This window comes from Bombina bombina, chromosome 4 (genome assembly GCF_027579735.1).
Source record: "Bombina bombina isolate aBomBom1 chromosome 4, aBomBom1.pri, whole genome shotgun sequence".
NCBI lineage: Eukaryota > Metazoa > Chordata > Amphibia > Anura > Bombinatoridae > Bombina > Bombina bombina.
In genome coordinates this window covers 1,081,079,831-1,081,107,718 of record NC_069502.1, presented here as the reverse complement: position 1 = coordinate 1,081,107,718, position 27,888 = coordinate 1,081,079,831, and the positions used below count along the sequence as shown (strand labels likewise).

The 27,888-nt window shown below is 38.5% G+C and overlaps 1 protein-coding gene across 1 annotated transcript in view; it reads left to right on the top strand.

The window, feature by feature from the left end:
- Positions 1-19,650, top strand: part of CRIPT (CXXC repeat containing interactor of PDZ3 domain) — a 28,898-nt gene extending 9,248 nt beyond the window's left edge. The window contains exons 2-5 of the mRNA XM_053712254.1: positions 1,679-1,744; positions 7,395-7,449; positions 17,569-17,672; positions 19,367-19,650. Coding sequence (XP_053568229.1) covers positions 1,679-1,744; positions 7,395-7,449; positions 17,569-17,672; positions 19,367-19,431 — 290 coding nt within the window. The 3' untranslated portion in view covers positions 19,432-19,650. The remainder of the gene's footprint in view (positions 1-1,678; positions 1,745-7,394; positions 7,450-17,568; positions 17,673-19,366) is intronic.
- Positions 19,651-27,888: the final 8,238 nt, after the last annotated feature.

The window sequence follows — 27,888 nt, the reverse complement described above, 5'->3', positions numbered from 1 at the left end:
CAAAGGGGATCCCAGATAAGCATTTACAACCATTTGTGCCATAATTGCACAAGCTGTTTGCAAATAATTTCAGTGAGAAACCTAAAATTGAGAAAAATGTAACGTTTTTTTATATTTGATCGCATTTGGCGGTGAAATGGTGGCATGAAATATACCAAAATTGGCCTAGATCAATACTTGGGGTTGTCTACTACACTACACTAAAGCTAAAATTACCCCAAAAAGCTCCCTACATGCTCTCTAATTAACCCCTTCACTGCTGGGCATAATACACGTGTGGTGCGCAGTGGCATTTAGCTGCCTTCTAATTACCAAAAAGCAACGCCAAAGTCATATATGTCTGCTATTTCTGAACAAAGGGGATCCCAGAGAAGAATTTACAACCATTTATGCCATAATTGCACAAGCTGTTTGTAAATAATTTCAGTGAGAAACCAAAAGTTTGTGAAAAAATTTGTGAAAAGTGAACGATTTTTTGTATTTGATTGCATTTGGCGGTGAAATGGTGGCATGAAATATACCAAAATGGGCCTAGATCAATACTTTGGGTTGTCTACTAAAAAAAAATATATACATGTCAATGGATATTCAGAGATTCCTGAAAGATATCAAAAACATGTAAACATTGGGTATTTCTAAAATCAGGACAAAATTTAGAAACTATTTAGCATGGGTGTTTTTTAGTGGTTGTAGATGTGTAACAGATTTTGGGGGTCAAAGTTAGAAAAAGTGTGTTTTTTTTTCCATTTTTTCCTCATATTTTATAAAAAATTTTATAGTAAATTATAAGATATGATGAAAATAATGGTATCTTTAGAAAGTCCATTTAATGGCGAGAAAAACGGTATATAATATATGTGGGTACAGTAAATGAGTAAGAGGAAAATTACAGCTAAACACAAACATCTCAAAAATGTAAAAATAGCCTTGGTCCCAAACGGACAGAAAATGGAAAAGTGCTGTGGTCATTAAGGGGTTAAAGTAGTTTGAGTTAGCACAATGTATATCAATGCACATTTAATTCCTTAATTGCTTCCCTGTCACACACACTCCCCAAAACTGCCAGACTCCCAATGCAATTGACCCCTAAACAATAACCTCTCTCAAAAATAACCCCTAAACTGCTAGATCCCCATCACAGAAAACTCCAATTCACCCCAGTGACCTAAACTGATCACTAAACTAAGACCCCCCCGAGAGATATTACAAGTTATCATGTGCATTGACCAATAAACATGCAACTTCTAGCTAGCAGTCAGTGCTTGGCCTTTGTTTCCAAGGGACAGTAAAGTCAACATTAAACATTCATGATTTAGAGAGCATGCAATTTTAAACAACTTTCCAATTTACTTCTATTATCAATTTTTCTTAGTTCAATTGGTATTATTTGTTAAGGAGTAATCTTAGGTGAGCTCAGGAGCGTGCATGTGTCTTTAACCATCTGCTAGCAGTGTTTGCATTATTGTTTTTAGCAATGTTATACATAGTTGCAAACACTGCTTTTATAGAGTGTTTGTAGCATTAATGTTAAAGAAAGGAAAAAGGTCACATTTGTTTACTCTTCCACTGCAATTTCTTACTCTTTTGGGACTAGTGGGAATTTCAAGCCAAATATATCCTCTTCTTTAATGGTATTGAATGTAAATAAACAATTTACATGGTTTCTTTTTAATGATAGGTGAGAAGAAGCTGGGTACTGTGATCACCCCAGACACATGGAAATCTGGTGCACGCAATACTACAGGTAACTATCATTTTAAGAAATTAAGTAGCACTGTGTTTGAAGAAACATATTAAAGGGACAGACTACTTGAAAAATGTACTTATTTAAAAATGTAGATAATGCCATTATTACTCATTCCCCTGTTTTGCATAACCAACACTGGTATATTAATATACTTTTTACTTCTGTGGTTACCTTGTATCTAAGCCTCTGCAGACAGTCCCCTTATCTCATCGCTTTTTACAAACTTGCATTTCGGACAATCAGTGATGACTCGTAAATAACTCCACGGGCATGAGCACAATGTTATCTATATGGCACACGTGAATTAACTCTGTCTAGCTGTGAAAAGCTAATAATGTACTGAGATAAGAGGCGGCATTCAAGGGCTTAGAAATTGGCATATGAGCCTACCTAGGTTTAGCCTTCAGCAAAGAATACCAAGTGAACAAAGCAAATTTGATATTTAAAGTAAATTGGAAAGTTGTTTAAAATTGCCTGCCCTATCTGAATCATGAAAGCTTCATTTTGACTTGACTGTCCCTTTAATTTACAAATAAATAAATACAATTGTTTGTGTATTAAGATATACATCATATTTAATATATTATAAAAATGTGTTATGTTACCATTGTTTTTTGGTGTGACCAACCCCGCAGTATAAATCTGATTTACCGTATATTTTAAAGTAACATTCTAATTTACTCCTATTATCAATTTTTCCTCGTTCTCTTGCTATCTTTATTTAAAAAAGCAAGAATGTATGCTTAGGAGCCAGACTATTTTTGATTCAGCGCCCTGGATAGGGCTTGCTGGTTGGTTACTGCATTTAGCCACCAATCAGCAAGCGCTACCCAGGTGCTGAACCAAAGATTGGCCGGGTTGTAAGCTTACATCCTTGCTTTTTAAAGTAAAGATACCAAGAGAACAAAGAAAAATGTATAATAGGAGTAAATTAGAAAGTTGCTTAAAATTGCATGCTCTATCTGAATTATGAAAGAAAAAATGTGGGTTCAGTTTCCCTTTAAACATATCTCTATACATATAGATCCATGTTTTTCTCTACATGTGTTTGTATGTCAATAGAAAAAAAAAGCTGAATAAGAGATTTTACAACACCTGAGATCTCCTATCTTTGAGCCCTTATAACTTTTGTGTGCAATGTATTTTTAAAATATTTTTTATTAGACAGTGCTAATATGAGTGTAACTGTACTTTGTAATGTATTTCTTTTTAAAGACACGATGAGTCCACAGATTTCATCCTTATTTGTGGGATTACGCCTCCTGGTCAGCAGGAGGAGGCAAAGAGCACCACAGCAGAGCTGTTATATAGCTCCTCCCTTCCCTCCCACTCCAGCCATTCTCTTTGCCTACGTTAGTGATAGGAAGAGGTAAAGTGAGGTGTTACATTAGATTCTTCAATCAAGAGTTTGCTATTTTTAAAGTAGTGCCAGAGAGTGCTGCTTTATTTTAGGGTGTAGCCGTAGTCCATATCAGTCTCTACAGCAGAGCTATTGGTGGCTTTAGAGCAATGGGAGCTGGTGGGACATAATTCTCACTGCGCCTCCCATACTGTGATGCTGCCCTTCTTATTATGGCCTAAGCATGAACTAACTCAGGCCCTATCTTTTTCCACAGGGCCATAGGAGGGAAAGGACCTCTTAGACCTGTTGGAGCTGTCCTGCTGTCGGACAGCATCAAGGTAAGTGCATTCTTTATTACTGGGGCATATTCAATGGACTCAGAGGACTTTGCACTTAATGGTTGATATATATTTATTATTTGGGAACACGGGCGCCTTATGTGTGGAGGGCTCCCCAGCAAGACAGCATTGTACAGGCACTGGGCTAGCTTTGGACTTAGGTTATTTTATTTTCACTTAACCGACAAGCTGTGTAAGTGTTTAACAACCACGAAGGGCGGGCTAATTTTCACGCGCTTCAGTCTCTTGAGAAGCCGCGCAGTGTATGTGATCGTCTCTGCTGCAGTTACGTATCTGGCAGATGCTCCCTAAGCTATAGAGAAAAACCGGACTCGGCGATTGAGTAAAGTTCCGACATCTAAGACATCCGGACATCGGGCATTACGCTAGAACCGTATGGTTGTGTAAGCAAGCGGTTGCTATCGTTCTGGGACCCGACCTGTATCTTGCTGGAAAGAGCGGCTGCAGACCGGGTGGCAGGTAGGCGCCTCAGCAGAGCTGTTGAGGCGAAGAGGTGTTATTTTTTTTTTCTTGCGGGCAAAAAATATTTAAAAGGGAAGCATTGTTACCCAGCTTAGTAAAATAGTGGGTTTATTATTTAAAGGCACAGTATCCTGTTATTTTTCAGGATTTAGCAAATGGTCAGTTCTAGTATTATTTTTATTATCGCACACTCTTGTTTTTAAATACAGTAGAGAGTGGTGGGTTAAAATTTAAAGGGCCAGTATATGTATGTGTGTGTGTGTGTGTGTGTGTATGTGTGTGTATATATATATATATATATATATATATATATATATATATATATATATATATATATATATATATATATATATATATATATATATATATATATATATATATATATATATATATATATATATATATATATATATATATATATATATCTTTATAGCATGGCCTAGTACTCACGGTAACCTTTGAACCACCGGGGTGCACATCAAAGAGATCCTGCATAATTCACAGATCCAACATATCGCAAAAAGGAAGGTACTCGCCAGGTTTAATAAGGATAAAGTTTTATTCCTTATGAAGTAACGTTTCGGAGCTTTACCTCCGTTTTCAAACTGACACACACACACGTGTATATATATATATATATATATATATATATATATATATATATATATATATATATATACATACATATACAGGCACACATATATATATATATATATATATATATATATATATATATATATATATATATATATATATGCACACACACACATACACATATATGTGTGTATATATGTATGTATATGTATGTGTGTGTATGTATGTATATATATATATATATATAATTTTTTTTTTCCCTCTTACATCATGGATTTAAAAGATGTCCAGAATGTTACTTGTGCCATGTGTTTGAATGCCTCCTGTTCCTTTTTGTCCCTCATGCATTGAGAGGGCTTTAAGCTACAGAGAAAAAAAAATTCTGACAAAAATTTGCCTATGGCGGATGATTCTCAGGAGTCTAACGATGAGATGCAGAGTATGCCGCAGCTTTTTCCCCAAGCGTAACAGCCCTTAACGCCCGCTCAAGCAGTGCCCTGTACTTCTTCTCAAGTTTCTGCTGCAGTTACGTTAAAGGACATTGCTGCAGTTATGTCTTCTACACTTTCTGATGCGTTATCTGCCTTTCCTATACTTCAAGGTAAACATAAAAGGAAGGACAACTACGTAGTCAATGAAGTTTCTTATGTTATTATGGTGGCAATTTCTGACGTACCCTCCCAGGGCTCTGAGTTGGAGGGTATGGAGGTCCTATCGGAAGGAGAGATTTATGACTCGGGAAGTTCCTTACATTTGACTGATTCAGAAGTGGTTTCTTTCAGGTTTAAACTAGAACACCTCTGCTTGTTACTCAAGGGGGTCTTAGCTCCTGAGATACGGGTCCAGGTCCAGGGATCCCCAGGCCGAACTGATAGATGCGTTGGCAGTTCCTTGGTCCTTCAACCTAGCATATCTGTTCCCCCCCATTTGCTCTTCTTCCCTGGTTATTGCTCGAATCAAACAGAAGAGGGCATCAGTGATCCTCATCGCTCCTGCGTGGCCTTGCAGGATTTGGTATGCCGATCTGGTGGACATGTCATCTCTGTCACCTTGGACACTTCCGTTGAGGAAGGACCTTCTCAAGGGCCCTTCCTTCATCCAAATCTAGTTTCTCTGAAGCTGACTGCTTGGAGATTGAACGTTTAATCCTATCCAAGCACGGTTTCTCTGATTCTGTAATATATACCTTAATTCAGGCACGTAAGCCTGTAACTAGGAAGATCTACCATAATGTATGGCACAAATATCTTTATTGGTGTGAATCCAAGGGCTATTCATGGAGTAGAGTTAGGATTCCCAGAATTTTGTCTTTTCTCCAAGAAGGATTGGAGAAGGGTTTATCAGCGAGTTTCCTAAAGGGTCAGATCTCCGCTTTATCTATTTTGTTCCACAAACGTCTGGCAGATGTCCCAGATGTTCAATCCTCTTGTCAAGCTTTGATTAGAGTCAGGCCTGTGTTTAAACCAATTGCTCCTCCATGGAGTTCGAATTTAGTTCTTAAAGTTCTTCAAGGGGTTCCGTTTGAACCTATGCATTCCATAGATATTAAGTTGTTATCTTGGAAAGTTTTATTTCTTGTTGCCATTTCTTCTGCTCGAAGAGTATCTGAGCTTTCGGCATTACAATATAATTCGCCTTACCTTATTTTTCATTCAGATAAGGTGGTGTTACGTACTAAACTTGGTTTTCTTCCTAAGGTTGTCTCAGACAAGAACATTAATCAGGTGATTGTTCCTTCCTTGTGCCCTAATCCTCCTCCTCAGAAGGAAAGGCTTCTGCATAATTTAGACGTAGTCCATGCTTTGAAGTTTTACTTACAAGCAACTAAGGATTTTCGTCAGTCTTCTTCTCTGTTTGTAATTTTCTCTGTAAAACGTAAGGGTCAGAAAGCTACGGCTACCTTTCTTTCTTTTTGGTTGAGGAGTATCATCCGCTTTGCATATGAAACTGCTGGACAGCAGCCTCCTGAAAGAGTTACGGCTCATTCCACTAGGGCGGTTGCTTCCTCATGGGCATTCAAAAATGAGGCTTCAGTTGAGCAGATTTGCAAGGCTGCAATTTGGTCTTCTCTTCACACTTTTTCTAAATTTTACAAATTTGATACCTTCACTTTGGCTGAGGCTGTTTTTGGGAGAAAGGTTCTTCAGGCAGTGGTGCCTTCCCTTTAGGTTCCCTGTCTTTTCCCTCCCTTTTTCATCCGTGTTCTCTAGCTTTGGTATTGTATCCCACAAGTAAGGATGAAATCCGTGGACTCGTGTCTTTAAAAAGAAAAGAAAATTTATGCTTACCTGATAAATTTGTTTCTTTTTAGACACGATGAGTCCACGGCCCACCCTGTTCTTTGAGACAGGTTATTAATTTGTTAAAATTCAGACACCTCTACACCTTGGCTTTTCCTTTCTCTTCCTAACTTCGGTCGAATGACTGGAGTGGTTGGGAAGGGAGGAGCTATATAACAGCTCTGCTGTGGTGCTCTTTGCTTCCTCCTGCTGACCAGGAGGCGTAATCTCACAAGTAAGGATAAAATCTGTGGACTCATCGTGTCTAAAAAGAAACAAATTTATCAGGTAAGCATAAATTTTCTTTTTTGAATTGAAACATTTATGTTGCCGAAAACTTAACTACAGCTCTTCAAGCGCTGAAAGGATTGTTGCGTTTTCAATACTTGTAATATCTGCACAGTTGAAATTGATTGCTAAAATACCATATCGCATGACTTATCCTAAATGGGGTACTAAGGTTACAAATTTCAAGTTTGTACCCCTGTAGTTTTCATGATTATAAAAAGTTGTATGGATTTGAATTAGATGATTTTTTTTTAATCTAAACTACTATTGTTTATTGGTCAATTTATTTTTCACTGTACTTTTTTTTTTTTTTTAATTAATAGAAAGTGGAGGTCGAAAACTCAATGAAAATAAGGCTTTGACGTCAAAGAAGGCAAGGTGGGTTAACTGGATTTGCTGTTTTTTTTATTTGTTTGTTTTTTGGGGGGGTGTACTTAATAGCACCAACCAAAACTGAACTGCTGCCTTGAATGAACAATAGGGACTCTTTGTGTTCGTTAAAATCAATACTGTATTTTCCTTTGTTATGTTTTGGAAACTTAACACATCCGTCGCTGTCGTCAGTTGCACACTCAGTCAAAAGAATGTAAGCTGCGCGTGCAACCAAAGAAGCATTAACAAAAAACACCTAACCGCATGCACGAAATATTAGCAAAAAACTTAACCGCCCTCACAAATTATTTACAAAAAAACCTAACCGCCCGCACAAAGTATTAAAAAAAAAAAAAAAAAAAACACCTAACGCATGTGCAAAATGTATCTCTAAACCGCCAACCCCCACATCGCAAATAATGAAATGATTAACTCCTAATCCGCAAATTAAAGAACGCAAATAACATAATTAAAATATTATCCCTTAAACCGCCAAACCTCCACAACGCCAACTACCTAATTACTTTTTTTTTTTTTTTTTTTTTTTTTTTTAAATATTTTTATTGAGGATTAAGATAAACATACAGAAAGTCTGACATGTAATATTACAACAAAAAACCAACAGGTGATATATTCCATGTCAATGGGAAGGCATATGAGCGAATAATTGTATAGATAGACAGGAAAATAAAATACAGTAACTCAGCCAATATATCAAAGCTATTATAGAATAGTAAAATAAATCATAAAATTATCCAATACTAATCCTCAAGTTTCTACCCCCTGTGAAACAAGTGGAGCCACTTTTGGGCTTCCAATACAGCTATTATATGAAGAAAAAAAAAAAAAAGAAATCTACAGGAGGGATGTATTAAAAGCAGGTACCATATAGACCTGTTACAGACTATTATAACATAGTTATCAATTCTATGCCTTATACTTCAAATATTTAGATCACTTTTGGACCGTCAAATCATAATTTAAACACAGCTTATATATTCAGCTTATATAAAAAGTATTAATGATCAGCTATAGAGGTCTAAGATACTGTAAACCAACTATAAGGAAGGGCCAGATATACTATATCATACCCACATATGTGGAAGAGACTGTAAATGTAATAAGGTTAGAGATATAGAGCTGCATAACTGGTGTAAAGAAATAACGATTGCTCTTAGAGAACTAAGCCAGAAAGCTCTAAGCATATTTGCAAGCACCCCACAAGGGCTGCGTGGGCATAATTACTGGGGCTTATAGGAGGAGGGGGCAAATATAAAGTAAAACTTCTGCACTAACTACGATGTTACAATATACCCCTGACATTTAATAGTGGATATCTTTAGTCTATGCCTACCGTGGAGCCCAGAGCTGGAGCCCAAACATACATATAACCAAGATTATACATAAGTACACATGAGACCAGTCAAATATGTGAAGGTAGATAAAAACAAACAAAAATAAAAACATTCTGAACATCATTTAAGCGAATTGGAGCAGACTAAACATGCTACAAATAACAAAGAACTAAAACTTTTAAACTGCAATACCGTCCGGTTTATGATTCATTACTTTTTATAGGATATTTAGGAAAGTCCCCAGCAACTATCAGCTTAGCTGAGCAATGGAGTCCGGCATTACCCAGCACTTAGTCGATATTTTAACCGACCCCAGCCGGTTCTTGAACGCTGGGGCAGCGGTAAGTCTCTAAACATAAGTGAAGGCCAAACAAAATAGGCCATAGCTCTCCCACGGCAGTCTCCGGTGACCAGACATAGCAATGGAGCATACCTGGCACAGTCTCCCCAATTGCTCCCGGCCTCCAGCTCCAACACCTCTGCACTGCCAGACTTCGCAACCGCAATGTCATGTCCTGAGTGAGATCCCATTCCAGACAGGCTGCTTCACCCGCCACGATCGGCCGCCTCGCAGCGGGCTCCGACAACACCTTCTCTGATAGGGGGGCCAGATTCCAAGGCCCCATCATAGCGTGATACATAGTTAGCCGGCAAGCTTCTCCAAAGGTATCTGGCTCTTGACAGTTATAATTGTCCGGGGTGGCACTTAGCAATAACAGACGCTCCTTATTAAGTGTACCTCTCTGAAGTGTCTCCTGCACCGTCATCTCCTGTTGCAGATGCGCCATATGCCGGGCCATGGTGCCATGCTCTGGGCTATCAGACAGTCTCTCCAAGTCTATAGGTGACCCCACTTCATTTGTAAGTGGTGATTGGGATAATGGAACCTTTTTAAATCCCGGGGGGAGAACTTCCACTAGATCAGGCATTCTTTTTGTAGCGGTCTCCTCCATAGATAGACGCAATTCTCTGGTGACTTCCTCCTCAACATGAGAGAAAAGAGCACTTAGCGACTCTATTATTCTGAAGCTGAATTGATCTTCCATAATAAAATCTTGTAGGTGAACTTACTGCAGCACAACTGGCTGGATATACTGATAAATCAGAACAATGGGGGGGTAGAGAAAGGAACAGGCCGCTCTAAGACCTCTGCTGCGTACCTTCTCTATTTTAGGCTGCTTATTCTTAATATCATACAAAAGTCGTATAGATCTGCTGCAAAAATAAAGGTTGTTTCAGTTCTTTTAAAAAAGACAAGATCCAGCAGCTTCTGGAGAGACAAACAGCAGTTTTATCAGCTCCCATAGTTAGACAGACTTTAACAAGCAGCCATCTTGGTCGATGGTCAGACACGCCCCCCCCCAACTACCTAATTACAATATTAACCCCTAAACCACCAACCCCCCACAACTCAAAGAATGAATCTAATCACTAAGCTCCCTAACCTAACACCCCCTAAGTTAAAAAAAAAGCCTAACCTACAATTAAAATAAAAAAAAAAAATCCTATCATTATTTAAAAAAAAAAAAAAAAAAACTAAGATTAAAATAAAAAATCTAAAATTAAAGAAAAAAAATATTAAATCTAACCCCTAATACCCCTATAAATATAAAAGGCACCCCCTAATCTAAAACTAAACTACAAATGGCCCTTAAAAGTGCCTTTTGTAGGGCATTGCCCTAAAGCAATCAACTCTTTTACCTAAATAAAGTACCAATTACCCACTAAAAGTAACCCCCAAAATAAAAAAACTAAGTCTAAAGGGGCATTTGTATGGGCATTTCCATTAAAAGGACAATCGGCTCTTTTGCTTTCCATTAAAATAAAATAAAAAAAGCAATAATCTACCCCCCCCCCCCCCCCCGAATTAAAAGAATTCAAAACTAAATCTGGTATGTAATTGCGTATGTATGTGTGTGTATGTATATATATGTATATATATGTGTATATATATATATATATATATATATATATATATATATATATATATATATATATATATATATATATATATATATATATATATATTCTTTACTGTAGGCAGCAGCACATACAGAGCAACGTTTCGGGGTAAGTTACCCCCTCCTTAGGCTCAATACAGACAAATGCCAAATGTACATCTTATATAGCCAAATAGACCCACCCCCAATTAACAATTATGACATCATTAACCCCTTAATGACCACAGCACTTTTCCATTTTCTGTCCGTTTGGGACCAAGGCTATTTTTACATTTTTGCGGTCTTTGTGTTTAGCTGTAATTTCCCTCTTACTCATTTACTGTACCCACACATATTATATACTGTTTTTTTCGCCATTAAATTGACTTTCTAAAGATACCATTATTTTCATCATATCTTATAATTTACTATAAAAAAAATTATAAAATATGAGGAAAAAATGGAAAAAAAACACACTTTTTCTAACTTTGACCCCCAAAATCTGTTACACATCTACAACCACCAAAAAACACCCATGCTAAATAGTTTCTAAATTTTGTCCAGAGTTTATAAATACCCAATGTTTACATGTTCTTTGCTTTTTTTGCAAGTTATAGGGCCATAAATATAAGTAGCACTTTGCTATTTCCAAACCACTTTTTTTCAAAATTAGCGCTAGTTACATTGGAACACTGATATCTTTCAGGAATCCCTGAATATCCCTTGACATGTATATATATTTTTTTAGAAGACATCCCAAAGTATTGATCTAGGCCCATTTTGGTATATTTCATGCCACCATTTCACCGCCAAATGCGATCAAATAAAAAAATAAAGTAAAATTTTTCCAAATTTTAGGTTTCTCACTGAAATCATTAACAAACATTTTGTGCAATTATGGCACAAATGGTTGTAAATGCTTCTCTGGGATCCCCTTTGTTCAGAAATAGCAGACATATATCGCTTTGGCGTTGTTTTTAAGTAATTAGAAGTCCGCTAAATGCTGCTGCACACCACAAGTGTATTATGCTCAGCAGTGCAGGGGTTAATTAGGGAACTTGTAGGGAGCTTGTAGGGTTAATTTTAGCTTTAGTGTAGTAGACAACCCCAAGTATTGATCTAGGCCCATTTTGGTATATTTCAGGCCACCATTTCACCGCCAAATACGATTAAATTAAAAAAAATAGTCAACTTTTTCACAAACTTTAGGTTTCTCACTGAAATTATTTAGAAACAACTTGTGCAATTATGGTACAAATGGTTGTAAATGATTCTCTGGGATCCCCTTTGTTCAGAAATAGCAGACATATATGGCTTTGGTGTTGCTTTTTGGTAATTAAAAGGCCGCTAAATGCCACTGCGCACAAAACGTGAATTATGCCCAGCAGTGAAGGGGTTAATTAGGTAGCTTGTAGGGAGCTTGCAGGGTTAATTTTAGCTTTAGTGTAGAGATCAGCTTCCCACCTGACACATCAGACCCCCTGATCCCTCCCATAGAGCTCTCTTCCCTCCCCCACCCCACAATTGTCCCCGCCATCTTAAGTACTGGCAGAAAGTCTAAAATAAAAGGTTTTTTTTTTTTTACTTTTTTTTTTTTTAAGCATATTTACATATGCTGCTATGTAGGATCCCCCCTTAGCCCCCAACCTCTCTGATCCCCCCCAAAAACAGCTCTCTACCCCCCCCCCCCCCCACTGCCTTATTGGGGGCCATCTTGGGTACTGGCAGCTGTCTGCCAATACCCAGTTTGCATATAAAAATGTTTTTTTTTTAATTTATTTTAGTTTTTTTCTGTAGTGTAGCTCCCCCCCCCGATCAATCCCCCACCCCCTCCCAGATCCCTTAGATGAGTTCCATTACGTTTTATTATTATTATTTTGTACAATAATATCCAAAAGTTTCTGTAGTGTAAGCGGTTCCCACCCGCTCCCTCCCCGTGCACGCGCCCTCCCGCCGCCCCCTGTGCACGCGCGCGCCCTCGGCGATCCCGCCCCCGATCCCGCCCCCCTCTCTGACTAAGAAGCCATCGATGGCCGCCCACCCACCTCCCATTTACGCTCCCACCCACCAACGAATGCGGCCATCGATGTCCGGTGCAGAGAGGGCCACAGAGTGGCTCTCTCTGCACCGGAGGGGCAAAAATTGTTATTGCAGGATGCCTCGATATCGAGGCATCCTGCAATAACCGGAAAGCAGCTGGAAGTGATCAGGATCGCTTCCAGCTGCTTTCCAAACCGAGGACGTGCAGGGTACGTTCTCAGGCATTAACTGCCTTTTTTCTGAGGACGTACCCTGCACGTCCTCGGTCGTTAAGGGGTTAAGGAAAGAAAACACACCTCTAGTGCAATTTCAATTAATAACACTAAACAACCAATCTCATTTATAATCTAATGTTTAAACATCATAAATCACAACTTCTAACGCTATGTATGCATATTACTTATAACTCTTGATGAATTCCAAACAATAAGTTAATTTCTCACTCTCTACTAATCCCTTAAACGCATACCATATATACATTTCATGCATTTGGGATGTTATTGTTTTGTTATTAATATTTCTTTTGTTTTTTTGTTTTTTTATTTCTTTATTATTGTTACTTATTATCCTCTCTCTAACCTGAAGAGTATTAAAACAGACCAGCTAAATGATATTCTCTATTAAGCCCTCTAGGATGTAACGTGCTAAGTCTATGTATCCACATAGCTTCTTTTTTCAGCAACATCCTTTCCCTATCAAAGCCAATAGAACCTTTTGAAACAGAGTCAAGTACCATAAATCTTAACTGATTCACCTGGTGTCCCCTCTCAAAAAAATGAAAGGGGACAGGAAGGTGTCTCATTTTGGAGTTCCTAATAGTAGACTTATGTTGGGTGAGTCGCTCCTTAACACTCTGTGTCGTCTCGCCGACATATAATAATCCACACGGACACTTTAGAGCATACACCACATAAGACGATTTACAAGTGAAATGGCCTTTAATATGAAAAAGTTTGCCTGAATGGGGATGACTTATTGTGTTACCCTTAATAATGCTATTGCAATGAGAGCAGTTGAGACAGGGAAAAGTCCCATTCTCAATAGTTCGAAAAACCCTTTGTACACTTTTCATGGACTTTACCTTAGCCCTGACCAATTGCTTATCAATAGAATTACCCTTTCTAAAAGAAGAAAAAGGTGGAAATTTAAAATCCCTGATTTCAGGCATAGAATCTCTTAACATAAACCAATTCTTACAAATCACTTTATGTAATTTGACACTCATATTGCTAAAGTTAGAAACAAAGGCCAATTTCTTAGTCTCCATTTTGCTTAGGTTGAAGATTGATAGACTCCAATTCCCCACAAGAATAACCTCTTTCTATATATATATTCTATATATGTGTGTGTATATATATATATATATATATATATATATATATATATATATATATATATATATATATATATATATATATATATATATATATATATATATCTCACAGAGACTGGTCTATATAGTAGTAAAATTTAATTACCTCTCTAGAAAGTTAGAAATAATATTATTATAATGCTGTATATTATTGCTATTTAAATAAACTTTAAAGTCTTAATTATGTGAGCTGCCATTTAGTTAAGACTATACGGTTTTCAAAATCAAAATGAGCCAAGTAGGCACTTCTTATCTCACTTGCTGTGGCCAGTTACAACCATAGGTAAATGTGCTTGTGAGTCAATTAAAGAGACAGACTAATGCAAAAATAACGTGCATTAATTTGCTAGCTTGTAATTACTTTGTATTTGTTTACCTATCAGTGTGTTTTACCCCTGCAAAGGATTAAATAGCTATCTGAAATCCTGCTTAGGGACCCCAGCACAATGTAACTGCTGACCAGGACACAACCAATGATTGGTAGCTACATGTGTATGCCTCTCCTAATTGTCTGTGCCCTGTTCCAGTGCTAGAATGTGCTACAGATCATTAGTGACCTGGGCTCTAGCTAACTGCTTAAAGGGACATAAAACCCAACATTTTTCAATTCATATAGTCATACGTTGAAAAGTTGTTAAAAACTGTATGTTCTATAACATTTTGTTAATTTTCTTGTTACCTTACCTGCTTTTTAACAAAGGATGCGTTCAGCAGTGTGCACATGTCTGCAGCACTATAAGGCAGCAGTTTTGCAACAATGTTATTCATAAACAAGAGCACTAGATAACAACAGTATTTCCAATCATGTATTGATGCAGGCATGTGCACGCTACCTATCTAGATATTTCTTACACAAAGAATAACATGAGAATGATGCAAATTTGATAATAGAAGTAAATTGGAAACATTTTTAAAATTATATTCTGTATCTGAATCATTAAACAAAACATTTGGGCTTCATGTCCCTTTAATTACTTTGCTTAGATAAAAACACATTAGTCCAAAAATAAAATGCTCAACTGATTTAGAGCATGAAAGGGATATGAAACCCATTTTTTTTCATGATTCAGATAGAGCATGCAGTTTTAAGCAACTTTCTAATTTACTCCTATTATCAATTTATCTTCATTCTTTTGGTATCTTTATTTGAAAAGCAGGAATGTAATCTTGGGAACAAGGACATTTTTGGTTCAGTACCTGGGTAGTGCTTGCTGATTGGTGGCTAAATGATAATAGGAGTAAATTAGAAAGTTGCTTAAAATGCATGCATCTGTATCATGAAAGAAAAGATGTGTGTTTCCTATCCCTTTTTAAAGGGACTTTAAACACTCATGCACCACTCTCTAAGTCTGGGTGCTGCTATTTCGGAACCTAGGTTACACTGCAGGTACCTGAAGGAGAATGTCTGCACTTGTGCAAACACATCAGTGCTAGAATGATGGGAAGAGTAGTTCTCAACAAGGCAGCACCCATGACTAGAGGGAGGAGGGGCATAACTTATTTTCTTATAAAATGTGTTTAGTGTCCATTAAAAATGTCCCTTTAAACAATCTGCTTGTAGTATGTATCTGATCAGACAAACTGTAACCTGCTTAAAGGGACATTATACTGTAACTAAATACATCACTAAAGTAAGTTTGAGAATAAGAACACAAGACATTTTTATTGCCTTCAAAACTATGAATTGCTGCCATTTTGGTCACTTTTTGGCAGCATTTTCCCTGTTGCTGGCTGGGTCTTCCCAAACAAGGAGAGAGAGGTTTTAGTGCAGTTTGCATTCTTCTACCCCTCTTTCTCAGGAATTTGACTTCAAACCACCCCCTGTCTCTTCCTCAGCCTCTTGTTTATTCTTACTTTAGGTGGTTTCTCAGTGTTGCTGCCCACAATCAATATATATCTTTATTCGGTTAGTAGGTTGTTAATTGCCTGACGGATGGAATGTGTATTTTGCTTTACCGTTATATTTCCACTAAACTTTAAAGAAGCAGAATGGATGGTAATCCACCTTAAATTAATGTAAAAGAAGATAAAAATGGAGGTTATTATATGTAAACGTTACTTTGCAAGACTGTTTGGCTTTGCACCTGTTTATATTATGCATGCAAGTTGCTCTCTTGTAATGTCAGTTAACATATGGGGCTAGATTTATCAAGCCATTTTCTCCACTTTGACACAAGCGAACCTGCAGTCACGATTTATCAAGCATCGGTCATCAGACCACTGCTTCCCTACCCTGTTCTCCACTTCTTAGGGAGATTGACAGCTCCTGCAAAGGAGTGCTCTTGTTTAGTGTTGAATGCGGGCAGAAGATTGCTTGGGCGGGGGACGAATATGTATTCCCCTGTCTGCCATGAATTGATAAATTGAGCTTATAATGTTAGTGGCTTCTATTCCACTTGTTCTGTAGATGAGACGGGTAAGTGTGCTTCTTCTGCTCCAATCCTAAACGCAGACAAATGTAAAATAAATGCAAACCGCAATTTACAGGTACTGAAGCGTGGCCAAAAAAAAACAGCCTAGGTTCTAATAGCTGTGTACTGAGAAGTGTACGTATTTCTGAATCAAATGTATATACATAGATTTCAGTATGCTGCTGTAACACACTTTCACAATGAAGTGTGTTAAAAAAGGCTGTTTTAGCTTTTAACTTAGAAACTGGCATCTCTTATGTGCCACCCTCCTGTGTAGGAGATCAGCACTGGGTACTCACACAAGGTACCAGTCTTTATGATTTAGAAAAAGAAATTGCAGTGGGATATATTCATGTTTGGGGGAAAAACTGAATGGCTTTGTTAAAAGAATAGCATCACAATCTATTTAAATTTACATTAATCACTAAATATATTCTAGTTATAATGAAGTGTTTAAAACAAATATGAGCCTAAGCATTACATGCAGAGGTATTTTATAAATTATATTAGTTGTTTAATATTGAAGAAATACATTTTAAAGTTTTAGCCTCCATAATCCATTGGGTGCCTGAGCCTCCATATTGTAACCTAGGTTTCCCTTATCTGCTCTGCTGCAGCCAGTTAGGGGCATATATAAAAGAGTTGATATAGTCTGAAAACGGTGGCCGTGTAGAATGTAACCAGTGGTCTGTTCTCTAAGTTTTTTTTATGCTTACTAACTATGATCAAACATTTTATATTACGGCGTGTTTAACATCCCTTTATCTTTTAAACATAAACATGCAAACAACGATAAAGAAAATATTTCTTTTGGAAGCTTTAATATGCCTGAATTGAAGCAGGAATAAATAATCTAGGACACTAGAGTAGAGTTTCTTTACGTCGGATGAAAATCTGTCACCATTTCCACGACTATCTACCATGTGTACCAGCATTTTAATTAGGGGTGTATCGTGTGCTTTGCACAGATGCTTCCATTAGCTTACTGCATTTTTCTTTTTCCTTAGGTTTGACCCATATGGAAAAAATCGGTTTGCAATTTGTCGCATTTGTAAAAGCTCAGTTCACCAAGCAGGTTCTCACTATTGTCAGGGATGCGCTTATAAAAAAGGTAAGATATTATTTTTTTCAAATGCTGTAAGAGTATTTATTATGTTTAGGAAGTTATGCCTTACCAGTATTTTTCATATTGTGTTGCAAACAAAAATACACAAAGCCAGTAATATATAACAAACACATATAGGAACACTTAAATTAAATCACACTACTAATTACTCATGATGTACAAAAAATGGTCTAAATATATGAAGAATATATATAGTAGACACTATAGCTCAGACACAAAGGTGGTAATCTACTTATAGTACATCCTGTGATTTTGACCCAGCTGGGTAACTACCGCTGCTGATTTTATTAGAGGCAGTTCTCTGCTGTTCCTAAGCAGTACTTTTATCTATGTCTTTAACCCTTTGCAGGGGTTAAAGTCAGAGTTGGAGCATCGCTAGTGATAAAATAACGTGCTCTAATGAATTTACAGCATGTGTTTTGTTTGTTTTTTATTAGAACGAACCTTTAAGTATGTGTTTAACCAATTTGTGTGATTTAAATACAAGCAACAGGGGAATAAAAAAATGTTCCAATGTATTCGAACATTTTGTTATTGCTCTTTTATGTTGTATCTGCATAATTTATTCATAATTTTTATATAATAATGTTTTACTCAGATATAAAAAACAAATCTCAATCAATGTATATTGTATATTATATAATCCTGCTAAAATAAAATAAACTAAATGAGGCAGGTTAGATGAGAAGGCAAAAGCTACTCTAAAAAAAACAACAACAAAACTTTTTTCTTTCTTCCTATGATATTCTGTGTGGAACAGATACATTGGTAGGCATCCTGAGCACTATATGGCAGGAAATAGTGATGTCATCTAGTGCTCTTGCATATGGATAACATTCTTGCAAAACTGCTGCCATTTAGTGCTCTAGAAATGTGTCAGCTCCTAAGCATATGTCCCTGCGTTCCAACAAAATATACCAAGAGAACGAAGAAAAATTTATACTCTAAGTAAACTAGTAAGTTGTTTAAAATTGCATGCTCTATCTGAGCCATGAAAGAAAAAAAGCTAGATATCATATCCCCTTAAGATTTAGTGATTTTATTTTAACCCTTTGAGTGCTAAGCACTTTCCCACCTGGGTGCTAAGATTTTTTTAATGTTTTTTTTTTATTTTTTTTAACAATTGTTTTTATAACTTTTATTTGATTGTTTTCAGACTCCCAAGACTTACACTGTTGGAAAGGTGAGACGATTACCTTTGGTTCTTGGGGGTCTGTAGCTGCTTAGATGCCTGAGATACAGGCTTCTAAGCAGCATGCCCCCTGCTCCTATACTTAACATTGTTAAGTATAAATAAAGTTGCGCGGTGACCTCATCACGTTATTGCGCGTGACGTCACCACGCAAAACGGGAACCCCCGCTGATGCCTGTCACTCTACAGGCACGATCGCCGGGGTAGGAGCGGATGGGAGCACCCAGATCTCCCTCAAGGTGGGAGAGTGCTAGTGACGGCTCTGAGCCGTCATTAGCACCAGAGTGGGAAACTCTGTGACGACTCAGAGCCGTCATTAGCACTCAAAGGGTTAAGAATAGCTTACATACACATGGATTTGAAACTATAGCTAATATTGGGGGGGAAAGACTGTTTTATTGTTATTGTGTTTATCTACTAATGAACTTTCAGAGTGCTCACAGACTGAAGCAATAACCATGAGTCTTATGTGTGTTTTATCTTCTAGGCATTTGTGCAATGTGTGGGAAGAAGGTTCTGGATACAAAAAATTACAAGCAGACCTCAGTTTAATAAAATATATTGAAGCTGACAATGGAAAACTTGTGTCTGATTAATCTCTAAACTGTACTCCAAGAAAGGAAAATGAGATCTGTAACCACACTGCAATTGTAAATAGTGGTTATGTTGTGTGCTTTTTATTTGTTTTGTTTTTTTAAATCTAAATATTCATTTTAAAAATATTTGGTTTGATTTATCGTTTTAATAAACATTTTTCCCTTTTTGTTCTAAGCTAAATCTTTTTATAAAGATGCTATACTAGTAGCACTGTGATAGCATCAGTTAAATTGTCATATTTGAAATACCCTGACTATTGCTATACCTTCACTATATAAGTGGCAAAATATCTTTAATCAAATTTAAAAAAAAATAAAATAAAAAAAAATGAGCTTTAGGTGGCAGATTGTGGCTAAAGGATTTTAAAAGTGTGAAAAAAAGAAATTGGTCTGTGTAAAATAATTTTGTTTGTCTATAACTGTGTTTAACAGGGAATTTGTCCCCGTTCAACCGAAAAGAGTATGTGTGAGGTCTGGCACTGATGATGGGTGACAAGGTCTGGCTTTCAATCCGCATTCTTATTTATCCCTAAAGGGTTGAGATCAGAACTATTTTTAGGCTATTCCTTGTTCCTTAACACCAAACTAATCAAACCATGTCTTCATGGACATCGCTTGAACAGGTAAGGGCCTTCCCCAAACTTGCCACAAAGTTGGAAACGCCCAATTTGTTTAAGGGGGCATAAAATCCAAAACATTTCCTTCATGACTCAGTGCATGCAATGTCCCCTTTTCTTGTAATTAAATTATGAAATTGTGAGCATTTCGGTTCCTTTTAGAAATGGAAGTGCAGAACACTGTTATATTCCACACAGCCATTGGCTGCACACTCTACTGACCTATTTATAACTGTCCCTAATTGGCCACAGCAGAGAACGTAACCTATGTCACAACATAGCAGTTCTCATTGTTTTATAGAAATTAACACTTTACACTTATTTTGTCACTATTTAAACAATTAATTAAATTTTAATCTTTCCATCTAAAGGGGAGGAGAGTCCACGGCTTCATTCATTACTGTTGGGAATTAAGAACCTGGCCACCAGGAGGAGGCAAAGACACCCCAGCCAAAGGCTTAAATACCCCCCCCCCCCACTTCCCTCATCCCCCAGTCATTAGTTGCCTTTTGTCACAGGAGGATAGCAGGGAAGTGCCGAAGATCGGAGTAGTCTCTTATGGAGTGTAGTACTCTTTGCATTGGGACTTGAGTTTTAAGTAGTCCTGTCAGCCTTTCAGTGAGAGCCTGGGCGAAAGTTAGAGTCCAGAGATGCAGGGAGAGTCTTTCTGTGAAACCATCCCGACTCATATTAACAGCTCCACAAGCAATAAGCGTTGGCGAGTTTCACTGCCTGCTTTTTACACTCAAGTCCATGTCGGGAGCGAGCCTACTAATCTGTCCCACTTGAAGGGCCGTGTTCCTGCTCCATGGCGTAGATTCTGGTAAGTTAGTTTCATTTTTTTATTACATAATCATAACACGGAAGACAGGGTCACAGTGTGATGTCTTTTTATCTTTATAGAATCAAGGGTTAATATTCCTAGTAAGGGGATTATTGAACAGGGGGGATTATACATGATATTGTTTATTGTGTCATTGCTGCGGTATGTGCGAGATGAGGCTCTGGCAATGTGTGGAACTTTCAGGGGAATTATGGGAATATGGCGCAACAGTTTTTTTTTGGCGCTTTCTCCTTAGGCAGGGGCGGTCCTGCCGGGCATTCCATGTGACCGGGTGTGGCTATCTATCTTCCTCTGTTGATCAGCGACGCAGGAGACAAAACGGTTTCTGTAGTCCGGGTCATAGGAGATGTTGAGTGCCCCGACCATTGGAGGTTATAAAAGTGCCTGTTTATTAAGTTAATCTAGTCTGTAATAAAAGTGCAAGCTATGGAGGACTCTGACGCGTTAGGGGGTTCTCCCTCTTTATCAAGATCTCATTCCTGTGTTTATTGTGAGGAGGTTCTGGTAGAACAGCCTGCTCAACTATGTTCCACATGCCTTAATAAAGTTACGACATCTAAAAGTAAACGGATGTCTAGTACTACTGAGCCATCCACCTCTGAGGGTTCCCCGTCCCGTGAGGTGCGTTCCCTGCATTCATCTCCAATTGCACATGCAGCGCCCCAGGGTCCAGCCATTACTCCTGCGGGAGAGATTCGTTGGCCATCACATTTTTGCGCATCAACTGCAAACAGTGGTATCGTAAGTGATCCATGCCTTACCACGTTCTGCTAAGCGCAAGCGAAGGGCGAATCATGGTAGCCTGGCCCAGGGATTGTCTACGCCTACGAAATTTCTGAGGCGTTATACGATGACAAGGCCCACTCTGACTCTTCGGAGGAGGCCCCTTCTGGGTTGGAGTCCGTGTTATCTAAACCTCTGGCTGCTGAGGAGCCTGACTTTAGGTTTAGGATGGAAAATTTGCGTGTTTTGCTGAAACAAGTGCTTGCTACTCTGGAGGTTCCGGAACCGAAACTTCCAGAAGAACTTGCGATTCCTAAGCTTGATAAGGTGTATGGGGACAGGGTGGTGCCTCAGGCATTTCCGGTTCATGTTAAGATGGCAAAATTTATTAAGAATGAATGGGAGCGATTAGGTTCTTCCTTTTCCCCTTCTTCCTTTAATAAGCTGTTCCCCGTCCCGGACTCTCAGCTTGAGCTGTGGGGTACTGTCCCTAAGGTTGATGGTGCTATCTCCACGCTCGCGAAGTGAACAACTTTATTCCCCTCGAGGATAGTACATCGACGAGATACAGGATAACATTATGGTGCTGAAGATTGCCAATTCTTTCATATGTGATGCCAATATGCAAATTATTCGCCTGAACGGTAAGGTGTCAGGTTTTTCCATTTTTAGCTTGCAAGACTCTGTGGCTAAAGTATTGGTCTGCCGACTTGACCTCTAAGTTGAGGCTGTTATCCCTGCCTTTTCAAGGAAAGAATCTGTTCGGTCCAGGATTGGATTCGATCATATCCATGGTTACGGGAGGCAAGGGAGCTTTCTTACCGCAGGATAAGAAGGCTAAGCCTAAAGGTTCTACTTTTCGCCCCTTTAGGACGGACAAGACCCAGCGCCAGCAGCCCGCCGCGAAGGGGACCAGACCAAGGGAACTTGGAAACAAACTCATTCTTGGAACAAGTCAAAGCAGAGCAAGAAGCCAGCAGAGACGAAATCTGCATGAAGGGGCGGCCCCCGACCGGTCTCCAAGTAGGAGGCAGATTATCTCCTTTCTCAGAAGTCTGGTTGCAGGACATTCAGAATCCTTGGGTTCTGGACATTGTCGCCCAGGGTTACAGGATAGGGTTCAGATCCCATTCGCCCAGGGGCAGATTCCTCCTATCAAACCTCTCTTCGAGACCGGAAAAGAGAGAAGCCTTTCTAGAATGTGTGAGAGATCTCTCCTCTCTAGGTATTATTGTACCAGTACCCCTAGCAGAAAGGGGTCTAAGGTACTATTCAGATCTTTTTGTGGTTCCAAAGATTCTGGACCTAAAGCGTTTAAACAAGTTTAAAAACTGGGCACTGATTCATCATAGTTTACTTTAAAAAGGACATTAATTGCCTCCTGTTTTTATACAATGATGATGTTTTGTACCACACTCCCTAGAAAGAAGCCAAAACACAAAATCTGTAACCTGCATATGCTGCAATTCAAATAGCTCGGTTAGGTTAGCTGCAAACTTCATAAGCAATGGTTTTTCCCCCCCTTCAAATGACCACTAAACACAATAGAATATCATCATTTCACATGAGTAGTATATAATTTTTTTTTTGACAAGTCTGTAAGATAGTTTTATTTTCCTTCCCTCTGCATCATGTGACAGTCATCAGCCAATCACAAAATGCATATATGTATATTCTGGGAATCTTTCACATGCTTATGCATGTATATGACAAAATTGCTTCTGTTCAATACCCAAATGCACCCATGTGGTTTCCAATTTTGGCAGGAATATCCCTTTAATGTTGACTCTAGTGAGCTTTTACGTCTGTTGAACAGCAATTACTTAAAACAGTGCACAACAAATTAATTCACAGCTGATCCTATGTTCTTTTTTTTTTACTTGCTCAATAACATGCTAGTAGCTGAAAGAGTAACACTATTAGCCATTAATTGCTCTATATCAGGGGTTAACAACAAACACCACTAGCGCCACATGTACAGTAGCACTGAATTATTCTTTTATTGAAATTGTAAATAGATATTTAATAGAACCTATTAAATAGACAAGTTGTCAGCTCAGTACAAGTTTGTATATTTGTACCAAAGCGTATAAAACATACTCGCAAATGAGTAAGAAGGTTATAGTTTTTATAATGGTACTGTTCATATTATTTGTAAAAACAAATAATACCTTATTGTTATAAAAGGGAGATATGATTTAAAATTACCGCAAATTAATACATGATGTATTAATGTATAAAGTCGGTATCTGGTAGTAATTTGGTTAAAGGGACATTTTATTGTAAAAAATATATATCCCTGATTATCAGTTTTACTCGCTGGAGTGTATTAAATTGTTGCAATATACTGTATATGTATATGAGAGAGAGTGAACAAACATGAGCAGGTATGATCTTCCTGTAGAGCCAGACCATTTAATAATGGGTGATGTTTTTGTTGAGCAAAATCAGATATTCCAAATACAAAAATAAACACAAAGTCAATGTTTTCCATGCATTTAGTATTCTGCAGCATGTACAACAAGTCATTTGGAAAACATTAATCGAAAACAAATGTTAGTGCTCCTTTAAAGGGATATGAAACCCAAATATTTTCTTTCATGATTTCTATTTTACTCTGATCAATTTTTCTTTGTTGTCTTGGTATGCCTTGTTGAATGAACAGCGATGTACTACTGGTTGCTGAATGAACAAATGGGTGAACCAATGACAATCGATATATATATCCAGCCACCAATCAGCCAGATCCTGCTCCTGATTTTTCCTAGATAAACCTTTCAGCAAAGTATAACAAGAGAATTAAGCAAATTAAATAATAGAAGTAAATTTTAAATTTCATTCTCTGGTGAGGGACTGGTGGATAGCAGCAAGAAGCAAGAGCTCCAGCATTAAACTTGATCAAAAGCCAAATCTCATCACCAGGCTGCTTCCAATCCACTATCCCCACAACTATCTCGCTGGGTAACCCCATCTAGGTTATCGCCAGCTGATGTTTTTTTGTGTGAAGGGCGCACCATCTGCTCTAACCCCTGGTAGCACTATATCGTAAGTGGCCACGTGGGTGACCGTTCTCTACCGCAAAATATAATCTCTACGACCTCCGTTTTAGGAGACTAATTTGGGCAGTTCAGACCCGTATTCCGGTCTCAGGAGTGTTATCGAGTACAGCGATACAGGAGTGCTTGCCCAGCCGATATTAAAACAGAAGTGGCCTTACAGTGTAGGTGGCGGCCGGATCTTCTACAGGCCTCAGAAGCATCTCCCCTGATAGTACCACGTAGGCGCAGTTTTCTCCAAGTAAGGCTTACAATTTACAACCTATTCTGCTACCGGATCACAGCAGAGACTATCCCCATTAAGGGACAGCAGTGGTAAGCACTCCGTGTATTTTCCCCTCTGACTTTTTAACCCGGATAGCCTCACTGCAATAGATCCGGATGGTCACATAAGCCATAATCAAGATCCACTAGACACACTTATCTACCTAGGTGCCTTTATTACACCAAGCACTGACAACATTGGCAGTTTTGTTTCTCGTGGGGGACTCAGTGTGCCTGTGCTGTTTTCTTGTGATGCATAATTTTTGAGATGTCTCCTGTCAGTTCCTGGATGCCTACATAAAAAGAAAGTAGTTCCTAACAGATGGAATAGGAGAAGGGCAAGGTCCCCATCCTTAAACTAGCACCAGACCCTGGGGTGGGAAGTATAGGGTCTAGCCTCCTGACGCCATATTGCTAGTGTGCACCTTGTAAGCTACTGGAGGTGACTCTTTATCACTGAGACTGATAGGCCCTGGCTGCCTGGCCCATTTCTTTATCTTGGAGAGGGAAGAGGCATACAACTAGTGGGGGCCTTGTGCCATCACAATCCTACTGATACTAAATTTTTTCGGTGTTTCCAGTGTTGACTAGCCATCAAACTAAACACCATCACTTTGCTCCAGAGGCGCTTTTGTTTTGTGACAACTGTTGGAGATACTTGATGCTAGTGTACTGCTAGCCGACGGGCTGCTCCTGCTACTTTGGGCTACTGTATTCTGCAAGAAACCTGGCTAATGGACACATTTCTTATTCCTAGCAAAATTTCTCACAGAACCAAGCACCAGAAAAAAAACCTAAGGAGACACCCGACCACCTGCCTAGCCCCCCAACAGCACCTTCTACCGCTATATCTACGGATTTTCAGGTCTTTCCCTCAGATCAGCTGTTGCATTCTCTCCTCCTGGCCAAACTAGATAATCTCCTAAAGGGCATGGATACCCTCACATCTGAAGCTAAACAATTCAACTCTAGATTGTCTGTGGCAGAACAACGGATATCAGACCTGGAGGATGGACATAATACCTCCTCTTCACAACTCAAAGAGTTAACGCGGCAAAATATGTTCCTACACCAGAAATTAGACGACTTGGAGAACCGTTCCCGCAGGAACAATGTCAGACTTGTGGGTTTACCCGAAACATTTCGACCATCTGAACTTCTCTACTTTGCAGAACACTCTCTACCCAATTTTTTGAAAATTCCAGCTGATCTCATTCCAATGAGTGTAGAGAGAGTGCACAGAATTGGGGGTAGTAGGCCATCCTCATCAGACATAAACACTCCACTGAAGGGGATTATGATTAAATACTTAATTTCCAATCTAAAATCCAACTCCTGCGAGCATATTGAAAGCTGCAAATGCACATTTACGACGACAAGAGACTCTACCTATTTCAGGATTACTCGGCGGATGTCCAACAGAAAAGAACAGAGTTTGCTCCGCTGTGTTCTTCCCTCCATAGGGACAATCGTCAAGCTACCTTACTTTACCCAGCGCGCTTACGCCTCTTCACAGCGAAAGGTCCTAAAATCTTTGAGACAGCTAGAGAGGCTCAAACTTTCCTAGATCAAGAGAAGGACATTCCATTGCAGACACCATTACCCCAACCAGACCCTTCTTGAGGCCTACCTTGTCTAAGGCCTTTACCGCTTATCCCCATGTAGGGGACCTTTTTATCTGTTTGGAGATTTGACATGGCAGAGATCAGGTTCAGGTCGTATGTTAAACTTGTTGATTGCTTGTTCTTTACTGTTTTATTGTTGTTTTTTTTTTTTAAATGTACCTGTACTGTATTCTGGCTGTGAAATTGTCTGACCCCCCCAGATAATACATTAATGTACACACGCCTCCGCTGGGCACCGCCCCTCCCCACCCATATGGTTTCACTTAATGTCACTGACTATTTCATAGCTGTAAACTTTGATGGCTTCCCTGATTTTATGGATCTACTCATAGGCCTTAGCCACTTGCTAGTGCTTCCAATTCTATAATGACGATAAAAGTTTTATCTTGGAATGTTGGGGGGAATTAATTCCCCTATGAAAAGGAAGTCAGTTCTGACCTATCTTAAAAAGTCTCGCTCTGAAATAATGTGTTTACAAGAGACCCACCTTAATGAAAGTGAGCATGCCAAACTCAAGACCCAGTGGATTTCAGAGGTAATAGCCCCTTATAACAATTCTAGTAGAGGTGTGGCGGTCTTCTTTCATAAATATTTTCAATATCGCCTAGATGCAGCAATAATTGATTCTGAAGGGAGATTCGTTATTAAATTTTTATGGCAAGATAAATGGTATACCCTCTGTAATCTACGGTCATAACCGGTGTGACCTTGACTTCTGGCAAATGCTGACGCGACATCTGGCCTCTTTCATTGATAAAATGTGCAAGGTCCGGAACTTGCAGTTAAAACTTCAATGCTTTAATAAATCTTTAAAAGCGGTACATGAACATAAAACAAAAACATGCCCTTAGTGCAAGCTTACGCGTTTCAGCTTAGCTGCCGTATTCATAGCTTCCTAACCACCTTCTCACTACTGGGCTATTTAAGAGGTGTAAAACCATTTAATTGGCTAGGGTTCCATGTTTAAATTTAACTGTTTCTTTGCTGTCCAGCTTAGCTAAGTGATAAGTAGGCTTCATTAGCCCTCCTCTTTAAATCTAGCTAAACATTTGACCTTAACAATTTACATGACACACTTAAACATTTATACATTGATGGCAACAAAATAATTAAATTCTCAATTTTACAGAAAAGTGCTGCATTAAGTTATACATAATCCAAAGTGAATTACACACATTAAGGAATTATTAATACATGAGCAACCTTATAGCAATCTACTTGTCTTAATACAATAGCATATCTATACACTTACACATAAGAAATTGTCGTTAGACAATGAAGTTT